Genomic DNA, 13,408 nt, shown 5'->3' with positions numbered 1-13,408 from the left:
CTACTTAGCAATTCCCTAGCTCAAAGATAAATGAATACATAAATATAAGAAAGAAAGAAAAGATAAACAACCCTCTAAAGTCACTGAGTCTTGATAGGTAGACGCAATGGTCATGAGATGCACATGAATCAAACATGCTAACTTGTGAATGTCATACTGTAACACTCTTAAGTCAGTGGTTCTCTTTAAAACAGTTCCTCATGTTGCTGTGACCCCCAATCAGCAAATTATTTTCATTGCTACTTCATAACTGTGATTTTGCTACTGTTATGAATTATAATGTAAATATTTTTGGAGCTGGAGGTTTGCCAGAGGGGGTGAGACCCACAGGCTGAGAATCACTGCTCTAAGTCATGTGAGAGTTACTACTTCCTGTAACTAGTTTTCTGGTGTGTGACAGGCAACCTTTTGCACATATAATACAAATAAAATACTAGAATATTCTTATGTTCTTTTTTTAAAGATTTATTTATTTATTATATATACAGTATTCTGCCTGCATGTCCCTGCAGGCCAGAAGAGGGCGCCAGATCTCACTACAAGTGGTTGTGAGCCACCATGTGGTTGCTGGGAATTGAACTCAGGACCTCTAGAAGAACAGTTGGTGCTCTTAACCACTGAGCCATCTCTCCAGCTCATATTCTTATATTCTTATAGAATAAGATGTTAAAGGTAAATTTTAAAGTCCAAATTGTTTCCTTGAGAGGAATTAACATGACAATAAAATTCTCAGTCCTCTGTGTTTTGTTTTTTTAATGAGAAATTTTCTCTTGATAGTAGATTTTTTTTCTTGGAGTTTTTTGGGGAACTTTTTTAAGGCAAAGAGAGCCTGAGAGATGGCTCAGCAGTTAAGAGCAATGGCTGCTCTTCCAGAGAACCTGGGTTTGATTCCCAGCACCCACATGGTGGCTCACAATTGCCCGTGACTCCAATTTCAGGGAATCCTCCTCAAGCTCCTGCACACATGTGGTGTACACACTCTCTCTCTCTCTCTCTCTCTCTCTCTCTCTCTCTCTCTCTTCAGGTACACATACATACTCACAAAGAATACTTTTTTTTTTAAGGAAAGAGGAAGAAGTCAAGGAAGGTTTTTACTTTCTTTCCTCTAACAACTTATTTCTTTTTTTATTTTTAAATTTACAATTTATTTATCTTTACTTTTTTATGTGCACTGGTGTAGGCATGCATGTCTGTGTAAGAGTGTCAGAATTACAGATAGTTGTGAGCTGCCATGTGGGTGCTGGGAACTGAACCTGGGTCCTTTGGTAGAGCAGTTGGTGCTCATAACCACTGAGCCATCACCCCAGCCCCCCACAACTTATTTCTTAATCCTAGAAGCAACTGGGCAGGTGCACTAAAGCATTCTGGGAAGCTCACCTGTCCATTTTCGCCTCCTGCTGACAATAGGCTGCATAAGAGATGATGTTTTCATGGCTGCATCTCTCAGTGGCCAGAGCACCGACGTAGAGAACAAAGTCTGCATCCTGGACACCCTCGTGGTCTAGGGCACCCACGGCTCCACAGGGCCACTTGCCCTCTCGGCAGACCCTGCATTGCTGCGCACACAGGTGAACAGAAAGGCAGACACTGAGTTAGCTGAGCGACACTATCCGGCAATTACAGACTGGAGATACACATTACTTAACTTTCATTTATTCCCCACCCCCAAACTCTCACCCAACTCGGGAACTGGGCAGGCATGCACTCAAACCTACAGTCCCTGTACTTGGGAGGCTGAGGCAGGAGGATCCCTTGAATCCATACCAAACAACAAGGCAAGATTTCTAGCTCATAAGCAAAACAAAATAAGGACCACAAATCCCATCTCTTTTTCTCTGTTCTATTATTACCTCTTCTGAATTTATTTCACTGTAATTTTTTACTTGATACAGATGGTCATAAATTTATACTCAATGAAAGTAAATGACTGCCATTTATGAAGGTCAGCAAACTAGGATGCAGAGAAAAAGAAACAGTAATGGTTTTTAAATCCTGAAACCAAGCTGGCGTAGTGATGCAATCCTTTAGTCACAGCACTTGGGAGGCAGAGGCAGGCAGAGCTCTGTGAGTTCGAGGACAACCTGGTCTACATAGGAAGTTCCAGGACAGCCATGGCTACATAGTGAGACCTCATGTCAGAAAACAAATAAACAAACAAAACAAATAAAAAAAACCCAAACCAAAACAAACCAACAAAAAAACAACCCTGAAACTAGTGTGCTGGTTACTTCTAAAAGTCAACTTGCCACACCCTAGAATCACATGAGAAGGGAGCTTCAATTAGGGGCTGCCTAGATCCTGCGGGCATGTCTGCGGGAAGCTGTCTTGATTGCTAACTGATGGGGGGACCAGGCCACTGTGGGTGGTGCCCTCCCTAAGCAGGTGGTCCTGAACTGTAAGTAAGCTGACTAGAAGGCAGCTGCATCCTCAGTTCCTGCTGTGGTTCCTAGAATACCAGCCAGTCTGTCTTTAAAGTGCCTGCCTTGACGTCCCTTAATGATGGCCTAGAACTGGAACTGTAGGCTAAAAGAAACCCTTTTCTCCCCAAAATACTTTTGGTCAGGCATTTGCCACAGCGACACTTGGTGAAGGGGCTTTCCTACACACCCACACCCGCATTTTGCTGTACTGGGAATGGAACACACTGTAGGTAGCACTCTACCACCAACTTATGTCATATACAAAATTTTTGCAACTTCTTTTGGATATGATTATTTCAAATCTAATTAATAAAAACTTTCAACCTGATGGGAAGTATTTACCATCATAAAGAAAATATGGGCTGGAAAGATGGCGTGGCAGGTAGAGGCAGCGTGGCCAATCTTCCTGGCCTGAGTTTGAACCTTGGACCCCACATGGTCAAAGGATGGAACCGACCTTCTAACAATGCCCTGACTTCCACATGCTGTGGTATAAACACACAAACACGCAAAACAAATAAATAAGTGCAATAAAACAAGCTAATAGCTGGGAGTGTACACCTGTAATCTTAGTACTCGGGAGGCAGAAATAGGTAGACATCAAGGCCAACCTGGTCTACATAGGGAGTTCCAGGACAGCCAGGGCTACACAGAGACTCTATCTCAAAAAATAAATAATAAATAAATAGCAAAGCAAATCATGGGCCAGCAAGACATCTCAGCAGGTAAAGCACTCTCTGTGCGGTCCTTTGACCTCCATAAGTGCCTTGGCAAGGATGTGCCCACATGTGCACAAATACATCACAACACACACACACACACACACACACACATGCACACATAATAAATAAAATTTAAAAAATTCAGAATTTTGTTAAAAATTTAGAGCCGAGTGGTGGTGGCACATGCCTTTAATCCTAGCACTTGGGAGGCAGAGGCAGGCAGAGCTCTGTGAGTTCGAGGCCAGCCTGGTCTGCAGAGTGAGATCCAGAACAGGTACCAAAACTACACAGAGAAACCCTGTCTCGAAAAAACAAAACAAAAACAAACAAACAAACAAAATTATGCAATGCAAAAGAATACAAGGTACAACTGGTCCCTCCTGACGTCACCCTTGCCTGCAGGCTAAGGGGCCTTGTCTGGCTCTTGCCCTCTATGCACATCTCGCTGTGCTTTGCAATGCTTGTGGACAGTTCCTCTTATTAAAGTCCTCTAACTGCACACAGTGAGGGCTGGCGAGAGCTCAGCAGCTGAGTGTGCTCATCAGTACCCACACGAGGGGAGGAGAGAGCCAATGACTACAACTTGTCCCCTGGCCTCCATGCATGCACAGTGGCACTTGCACACCCACCTGCGCACAAAATAAATTGATGTAAATAAGAATTATTTTGGAAATCAACACATTGTGAGTTTTGTTTGTTTGCTTCTTCAGCCATGCTTTTGGAGAAAATGGGGAGAAACACCCAAATTTCCATTTTACAGAAAATATATATTGCTTATTTTGCTTCTTCTTCTTCCCCCCCTTTTTTTTTTTTTTTTTGGTTTTTCGAGACGGTTTCTCTGTGTAGCTTTGGAGCTTGTCCTGGAACTTACTCTGTAGCCTAGGCTGGCCTCGAACTCATAGAGATCCGCCTGCCTCTGCGTCTGGAGTGCTGGGATTAAAGGTGTGCACTACCACCACCCAGCAGCAAATGTTCTTAACCACTGAGCTATCTCTCCAGCTCCTCCCCCAACCCCACCACATGCAGCTTGTAATGGAAACCATCAGAGGCAGAAGAGAGGACTCAGTTAGAAGCATCATATGCAGATCTTGCAGAGGACCCAAGTTCAGTTCTTAGCACTCCTGTTAGACTGCTCACATCTGCCTGAAAGTCCAGTTCCAGGGGATCTGATTTCTCTGACCTCCATGGGCACCTACACTCATAGGCTCATAAACATATGTTTATTATTAATTAAAAATAGAAGTTTTTTAAAAAGAAAGAAAACCAGGGCTAGAGAGATGACTCAAAGGTTAAGAACACTGGCTGTTTTTCCAGAGGACCTGGGCTTGCTTCTTGGCACTCACACAGCAGCTCACGACTGTCTGTAACTTCAGTTACAGGGGATCTGGTGCCCTCTTCTGGCCTCCCCAGGCAGTGCACACACATAGTGCATGCACAGATGATCATTCAGGAAAATCAGCCATACACACAAAATGAGAAAGATAAATAAAAGAAAAAAATTAGCATTTGGAACTCTATCTCAATTGTTTAGTGTGTATATTCCTCCAGATACTCCTTTTTCTGATTTCCTTTGCTTTCTGAAATAAGTCTTGCTCTGTAGCCCAGGCTGAAACCAAACCGGAGTCTCCTGTCTCCACCCTCCAAGTGCTGAGATTATAGATATTATTACCACACTTAGATCACTGTATAGGGTTTTTTGTTTTGTTTTTACAAAGTACATCTGTACTTTTCAGATAAACAAGCTAACTAGACCTACTGAGTCCAATCTTTCTTCTCTCAGTTAAGAGCTTAAATATCTCTTCAAGTCAGTACAGAAAGTGACTCCATTTTTAGCAGTTCCATTTTATAGCTACACTATAATTTAATAACCTAAATAGGTCTATTTATAGTTTCATAAAGAACACTCCTGAACACATTATACAATTACTATTATGTCTTTTTTGAAACAAAATCCTGCAATGTTGTTCCAGCTGGTTTTGACTTATAGGCCCAAGTGATCCTCATACTTCAGTATATCTGGAGGTTTATGTCACTGGACCTGGTCAGCTGCTAGCATTATTTATGGACTGAAGTGTGAACTTGGTTGAGAGGTTATATTTTAGGAGACATTAAATTGCCCTTTTAAAATGCTAAAAGAAATGTTCCTGAAAAACAAAACAACAACAAAAAAGACCAAGTTCTCTCAGCTCAGCTGCTGCAGCAAACCCAGGCACAAATGTAGATGGGCCAAAGCAAAGATCCAATGAGCTTGCAAAGCCAGGGAGGGATAAAGCCAGAATCATAACTGGGACTAGCTGTTGGGAGAAAATGGAGTCTTGGGGTGGGAGAGTACTGGCCTAGCATGCAGAGGCACCCGTTTGCTCCAGAGCACCGCAAACAAACAAACAAACAAACAAACGAACAAACAAACAAACAGTTACTGCGCCTTCTTTCTGTCACCTGAAAACCCCTGCTCGGAGACACTGGGAAGCCCTGCTGAGTGCAGGGAGACTGACCTGGAGGTGCTCCTCCGGCACTATGATGGGACCACACTTGGTATGCAGCGCACACTCCCCAGTACAGTATCTGTGTGGGTCATTTCCTTTCCGTAGGTACTGGTTTGTTGCACATTGCCTTTGGGTTAATCATACATCCAAAATTACAGAAAGAAAGAGAACAGTTCACAGCAGTTACCGTACAGCCATACACTGGCAGCCACTTTGCGCTGCCTGCCACCTCGACTTCTCCCCTATCACGGACCCTGACTCTCTGAACCATAGGCCCCAAACGAGCCCTGCCTTGGTCATGGTGTTTTCTTATCACAGAAACAGAAAAACAATGAATACACCACTCTATCCCTTCTTTAAGAAGGGTTATTATTTAACAAGGCAGACAGTTCACCAAGAGACTCGGGGTTTACAGGGAGTCCTCCATACTTGGGTTATCAAATACCTCTCAAAGCCATCACCACATGGAGGAGTGGAGACCTGAACAGCTTATAATGGGAAGGCAGGGAAAGGGGGGTCATTCAGCAGGTGCTTTTTCAACCCTTTTAAGTATCTTGTAGTTTTGTTTCTAAAAACACATGGAACAAAATTCCACTATAAAGTTCACGCACTGTCATATGGTAGAACGGAAAGTCCACGGAGCTAAGTGGATGGAGGAAATGGTCACCACCTGACGTCACATACCTGCTCAGTAAGATCCTGCCGGCAGGTCGACGAACCTGAAATGTTTTCTCTAAGTAAGAAATAGCTTGTGGGAAAAGTTTGTTCTAAACAAAACAGAAAAATCTAGTTAGAATCGCAGTCGTGGGAGGCAGTGTGTTTAAGAAAACAAGCATGGAATATTAACGGTTATAAGACCGAGGAAGAAAACTCCTAGGTTTCGGGAATGCGGACACCTGACCAAGGTCATGTGGCAGCAGAGAGTGTGAATCCAGGAGGGAACGATGGCTCGTTTTTCTAGTAGAGTTTGGAAGCAGGGCACTAAGCAGATCCCAGCTCCAGCTTATCCACTCCAAAAACATTATCTCAACTACTGATGACTGACACCATTAATGAAGATGTATACTCCAACTATTAGTGATTATTTCAAATGTGAGGTCGACTTAGATTCTAGTATTAAGGTGGCTTCTTATGTAAAAGCTCATTAAGTTCTGTGGGCCATAGAGAATTGGCTCAGTATGTACTGTGAGACCCCGTGGACAGCTAAAAATCTGATGAGGGCTGGCGAGATGGCTCAGCAGTTAAAGGCATTTGGTGTGTAACATTGATGACCCCAGTGAGCCCATAGTGGAAGGAGAGATCAAACCCTGAAAGCTGTCCTCTGACCTCTACCTGTGCCTGTGTGTGTACGCGCGCACACACACACACACACACACACACACACACACACACACACACCCCTTGATGACATGTGCCAATGAAGCTTGACCCCTGATGAACTTAGTTTCAACCTTGGGAACCTATGAAGAAATGAGAACTACTTCTGAAAGTTAGCTAGCCTCTGACCTCTACACGTGCACCCATACTCACATCACACACATACACAGTAATAATGATAAGAATAATTCCTCTGCCATGTCACACTGTCATGTCAACTAATCATTAGGAAAAAGAACATTCTCATGCAGAAAATGGTGTTCTCAATGTGTTGCAAAAATTGTCCTTTGCACCCTATCCTCAGCAGGCTTTGATCCCCCAAAACTTGACAGACTGAGAAAAAGAGATAGCAGGGCGGTGGTGGTGCACGCCTGTAATCCTAGCACTCAGGAGGCAGAGGCAGGTGGATCTCTGTGAGTTCGAGGCTAGCCTGGTCTACAGAGCTAGTCCAGGACAGCCTCCAAAACTACAGAGAAACCCTGTCTCTAAAAACAAACAAACAAACAAAAAAATCAAATTATAAAATGACTAATTTAATATCAAAGTCCAACGAAGTTTTGCTAAGCATATCACAAAATGCCTTTATTAAAATGAAAAATACATTTACTACCAAAATCTTTTCTTCACTCATAAACCAGCCATGTATGTATTTTCCTTTTTCATGGGAGAATTAGCACATAATAAAATGTACCTGTTTGAAGTATCCACTTGATGAGTATTTATTATTACATACCTTTACAAGATATCTTTTCTCGGGAAGCAGCCTGAAAATAATGACAAAAACGTAAGAAGTGCCGCTCTAAGGGGTGGGCGTAACCCAGTGCTATGGCACTTTCCTGTGGGTACAAGGCTCTGGGTTCAGTCTCTATGACCACATGAGAAAAGAACGGCCACCCTGAGTCACAGCACATCCTATCTCTCCGGACTGCATCTCAAGGGCCGTAGGACCGTCCATACAGAAGCGCACAGCTGCATATTTGGGAGCTTGTCTTCCAAAGTCTCAGCTTACCTCGATGGGTCTGTGAGACATCACCCTGTGCCCAGCATGGAGTGAAGCATGATTACACGCTATCTCTTTCATTCTGGATGGAGCACTCCACAAACTACGTCAGACTCACAGTCTACCTGCTGTCTGGACCGCTCTTGGACAACATACCAATCGGACTACATAATCTACCTATTGAAGAATTCTGTAAACTTCCTTATTATTGTTTTTATTTACAACTTCTCTAATTTTCTCTTTGAATACTTACAAGTGTCTTCCAGGTCTGCTATGGACACAGTCAAGTAAGGTCAATTTTGTTCTCTTTAAATTATTCATGATAAACAGATTTTAATTACATACCATGGCCTCTGCCTATTCAGAATAAAAGGCAATTTCAATTCAGTTTTATTTTAGAGTTACACCAGACCTTTTCTAGTTCTATCTATGGATATTATGCTAGATAACCATGAAAATATTTTTAATATTTAGACTGACAATAGAAAAAGATGGGGTTGGGATTTAGCTCAGTGGTAGAGCGCTTGCCTAGCAAGTGCAAGGCCCTGGGTTCGATCCTCAGCTCAAAAAATAAAAAGATCTTAGAAAAAAATGACAAACACCAGGCGGTGGTGGCGCATGCCTTTAGTCCCAGCACTCGGGAGGCAGAGCCAGGCGGATCTCTGTGAGTTCGAGGCCAGCCTGGTCTACAGAGTGAGTTCCAGGAAAGGCGCCAGAACAACACAGAGAAACCCTGTCTCCAAAAACCAAAAAAAAAAAAAAAAAAAAAAAGGAAAGAAAAGAATGACAAGGCTGAGACAGGACGATGTTGAGTGCGTTTGAGGTCAGCCTGGGCAGCACACTGAGGTGACAGCCAGCCTGGGCAGCACGGGACGATGTCTCCAACAATGAATGAACGTCAAAAGCCCAACAGACTTACTCTTCAATACTCTGATCATAGACAGTCTTGATTCGTAGATGACCATCAGCCTCTCTCTTTACAACATGACTTGTCTTAAGATGAACCTTGTTTATGACCTAGAAGAATGGATAGTTTGAAAACTTTTTCAAAGATCGGTAGGACCTTTTCCTTTATATAGTAGAATTTAAATATGTGTGTTCATTTAATTACACAATTGAGACCTAAACAAAATTAATAAGCCAAATTTAAGTGTAATACTTCCCCCAAAGTTCCTTACCTTACATTCTATGACGTTAGAAGCCTGAACGCCAGTGTTTCCCAAGCCAACATTATCATCTCAGAGATAAGCATTTTGAAATTGAGTAAATCACTACAGTAACTGCAGCTGCCAAAAGGCTTGGATTTTGTTAATTACTTTTAGTTTGCCATATAGATTCTAAGTTTACTGACTCCAAGTCTTCAGAAAATGACAAAAGAGGCAGAGCATCTTGGCTCACACCATTATTCCCAGCCCTGGGGAGGCAGGAGCAGGCAATCTCTGTGAGTTCAAGGCCAGCCAGAGCTACAGAGAGAATAGTGAGACCTTGTTTCAAAAAAGGGAAAGAAATGACAAGAGACTAAAAATGTTGTGTGTGCGTGCACATGCGTGTGCATATGCATGCACAGATGCACATACACATTTGTGCACAGAAATGTGGAGGCAAATGTCCTCCATCTTGTATTTTGAGATGGGGTCTCTCAAAGGCTTGGAAGTTGTCAAGCAGGCTAGGCTTTTGGCCAGTAAGCCTCAGCAGTTCCCCCAGCCCTGCTTCCCCAAGGCTAGGATTATAAGGACGATCTTCACGTTCCATTTTCCTTTTTAACCTGGGTTCTAGGACAGCAAACTCAGGACCTCATGCTTGAAAGGCAAGAACTTCACCAAATGAGCTATTACCCCAGCCTGAAAGAACCTTAAGTTATTTCTTAAGAGAGCAAAAACTTCATACAAAAGAGTGCTTTATCTTTTCTCTAGCTCTCATTTACATGACTCTCCCCCCCCCCCAGGAGAAATAAAAATTGCAAATATTTATGGGCTGGAGAGATGGTTCAGTGGTTAAGAGCACTGGCTACTCTTCCAGAGGACCCGGGTTCAATTCCCAGCATCCACATGGCAGCTCACAACTGTCTGTAACTCCATTTCCAGGGGATCCGACACCCTCATACAGATATACATGCAGGCAAAACACTAGTGCACATAAAATAAATAAATGTTTAAATATATATATGTATATACATACATGTGTGTGTATATATAGAAACTGTACCTCTGATTTATTTACTTATTTATTTATTAAATTTATTTTTGGTTTTTTGAGACAGGGTTTCTCTGTGTAGCTTTGCGCCTTTCCTGGAACTCACTCTGTAGCCCAGGCTGGCCTGGAACTCACAGAGATCCGCCTGGCTCTGCCTCCCAAGTGCTGGGACTAAAGTCATGCGCCACCACCGCTGGCTTGTACCTCTGATTTATACGACTTTTTTAACTCCTGAGAACACTTCCCATTCTGGTTTTGCATAGGAATGTGGAGCCTTACAAGCTTGGTGGGCAGAAGTGTTCAGATCTTACAGTACCACAAAGTCTGAAAGACTGCCAAAGGGGAAGCCCACAGCATCCAGTGCCCGGTGAGAACTCAACAGTCACCAGAACACAAGAACAGAACAAGAATGTGACCCGTGCCGAGGAAAAACAGCAGTGAGGAGAAACTAACCCCGGGGACCTGAACTGCAACAAGCAGGTAATGAAGCTCTCATGTGCTCTGAGGCTTAGAGAGGAATAAGTACGGAACGATGTGAGGAAGCCTGCGGGCAGCAACAGAAAGAACCAAACGGACGGTTGAAAAGAACACCAACTAACATGAAAAGCTCACCGGAGAGGAAAAAAGACCAGAGCCAGGAGTGATGCTGCACATGGATAACCCTAGCACTCGGGGAACTGAGGCGTGGGGATCTGGGAGTTCAAGACCAGCCTGAGCTACACAGCAAGTTCAAGGCCAGTCTGGACTACAGTCTTAAAGAAAGAAGAAAACAAGAACATCAGATAGCATTTAGAGATGTTATCAAATGCAACTTTTAAACCAGCTTGGGCTACATGGCGAGTTCCAGGCTAGACTGTGTTACAGAAAGAGACCCTGTCTCAATAAAATAAGCCAAGTAATACAGCTGAAATACAGTGTCATGATAAAAGCTAAAGTCTTGCATGTAGGTACACCGGTGTATGAGACAGGGGCAGGCATATCAGGAGATCACCAGCATCCTCCAACTCATGGCTAGCCTGGGCTGTATGAGACCCTGTCTCAATAAAATAAAATAAAATAAAATAAAAATGAAAAAAGAAAAGGAAAAAAAAAAAAAGAAACACGCAAAGCAAAAAATCGTAACACAACCACTTAACACTCTGGCTCATAGTTAAACAGCATACGTACATTCTTCATTCTTGGAAATTACCACAAAGTGAGTAGGCTGAGATTTCTAGGCTGAAATGATTTATGATAATCACACCATGCAGTCCCGTCTCAAGTACTGTCCCTTCTTACTCACACACAGAACAGTAGTAACTGTAGGGCTGCCTCCGAGTGAAGGACTCAGTACCAAACAAATGTTATCTCAAGGAACCTTGGGACTAAATTACACGGCGAGGCAGGGCTGAGAGCTAAGTGTACCAGAGTAGAACCTGGTTAAGCGCCAGAATACAGGGCAGATAAGGCGTTCTGTGCAAATGGAAAGAACATTCTACTAGGTTGGTTTGGTTAGGCAGATCTGAGGTTGAGATCTGAAGTAAGACTAAAGGAATTTAGACTGGGAGAGAGGCCGGTGGAAAGAGGAACAGAGTATGCCGGGCTGGGGGGTGGGATAAAGTGATAATTAGAAAACAAATGCTGAACTTTTGCTTCGGGAGACCTCTCAGCAGCCCTCCAACAGCTCCGTCTGGTTCTCCCCTAAGCTGCTTCCCAAGTCTTCAGATTAGTGGTTCCCGGTGCGCTGCTTGGGTGAGCAGCATCAGTATCTAGGAATCTGAATTGTGGGGATGCGTGCCAGACCTCCTGAGTCAGAAAGTGAGGCAGTGGGGAAGCAATCTGTTTTAACAAGTGCTTTGCGAATTCTGGTGCTCGCCCAAGTTTGTGGGGCTACCGGGCTTAGCGGAACGGGTGGGGGACAAGTGCCTAACTCCGCCGCTCGGCCCGGAGCAGGGGCTGACGGCGGATCGGGCGCTGGCTTTCTCCTTGCAGGGCACCTGCAGTCCGGCGCCCCGGACGCCACACCCTCCGCGGGGCTCCAGCACCCGCTCGCCCGGCCCGCTCGCGCCCCGCGTCGCCCTACCTCAGTGTCCGAAGGGACGTGATGCCGACACGGAGGCGAAGTGCTCAGGGAGACCGGAGCAGCCGCGGCGCCGGCCGGGAGCCCGCCCAGCACGAGCAGGACGCCTCGCACCCACAGGCAGCCGGCCCAGCGGCCCCGCGGCCCTGCGCCCGGGCCGCCCGCGCCTCCAGCCCCAGCGGCCGCCATCTTCGGGCCGGCGTCGTTACCATGGAGTGCGACGCCTCCCCGCCGCCGCCCGCCCTCGCCGCGGACAGGTGGCGGGCCCTCCGCCGCCTCGCCATTGGCCGGCATCACGCCGAGTCCGGCGGAGGACCAGGGCAGCGGCGTCCGCGCGAGCGTCGAGCTGGCCAATGAACGCCGCCGGGCAGCCCACGTGAACGGAGCTGTGGGAACCCGGGGCGGCGGGGATTAGCGCGCGGCGGATGGGCGTGGGGGGCGGTGTCTTCGGAAGCAGCTTGTCCCACTTCATTCGCTAGACCCGTACCCGGCAGCTGCCAGGACGCGGACTAACTGCTTAGAGCAGTCTGGTGAACCAGATGCTTTGCAGTCCATGGCAGCCCCATCGCTTAACTGCCAAAGCTGCCTGTACAACCAACTAAGGTTACGGTAATCGTGGGGCAGCTCCCAGGGTTAGCCCAGGAAAAGTTGGGTAGATCCTAGCACTTCATATTTGAAGCCTTTGCTCAAACTTGTGTTAGCCCAGGAAAAGTTGGGTAGATCCTAGCACCTCATATTTGAAGCCTTTGCGCAAACTTACGTGCCATGGCATATATAAACCACTCCTTATAAAGGAGGTTGAACCTTTCTCTACTTAGCTGAAACGCTTAATTCTTACCAGTTCCTCCATAGTACCCTGTCCACTGTTTATTGGTCACAGTGAGCCAGCCACACCAAATCGTTCATTTAAAATGACTGGCTCCCCTACCTTGTAAACATTATCTACTCAGCCATCAAAGCCAAATTTATCATTGAGACCGTCATAACCAATTGCTTTTAAAATATAAACTTAAGTTAAAAATTAAGTCATTGTAGAACCCACTCTACTTCAGTTCTCAAAACTTTTAAGATTGCAAATCCCACCTGACTTCAGCTTATAGAGGGTTGCCAAGATAATCCAGTATTAACCTTTTCCCACCTGTTAATTTCCA

At 44.9% G+C, this 13,408-nt stretch overlaps 1 protein-coding gene across 2 annotated transcripts in view; it reads right to left on the bottom strand.

Annotated features, from left to right (window-relative positions):
* Lmln (leishmanolysin like peptidase) overlaps positions 1-12,561 on the bottom strand; it is a 54,246-nt gene extending 41,685 nt beyond the window's left edge. Inside the window, exons 1-6 of one of the 2 annotated variants that reach the window (XM_036204156.1) lie at positions 12,261-12,561; positions 8,925-9,022; positions 7,739-7,769; positions 6,313-6,395; positions 5,638-5,755; positions 1,378-1,556 (exon numbers count right to left, since the gene is read on the bottom strand). In XM_036204156.1, the coding sequence (XP_036060049.1) occupies positions 1,378-1,556; positions 5,638-5,755; positions 6,313-6,395; positions 7,739-7,769; positions 8,925-9,022; positions 12,261-12,551 (800 nt within the window). In that variant the 5' untranslated portion in view covers positions 12,552-12,561. The remainder of the gene's footprint in view (positions 1-1,377; positions 1,557-5,637; positions 5,756-6,312; positions 6,396-7,738; positions 7,770-8,924; positions 9,023-12,260) is intronic. The other variant, XM_036204157.1, reaches the window with a different exon arrangement.
* Between the last annotated feature and the right edge of the window lie 847 nt (positions 12,562-13,408).

The sequence above is a fragment of the Onychomys torridus genome, chromosome 12 (assembly GCF_903995425.1).
Source record: "Onychomys torridus chromosome 12, mOncTor1.1, whole genome shotgun sequence".
Classification (NCBI taxonomy): domain Eukaryota; kingdom Metazoa; phylum Chordata; class Mammalia; order Rodentia; family Cricetidae; genus Onychomys; species Onychomys torridus.
The sequence above is the reverse complement of the archived record's forward strand: the minus strand, read 5'-3'. Positions and strand labels throughout refer to the sequence as shown.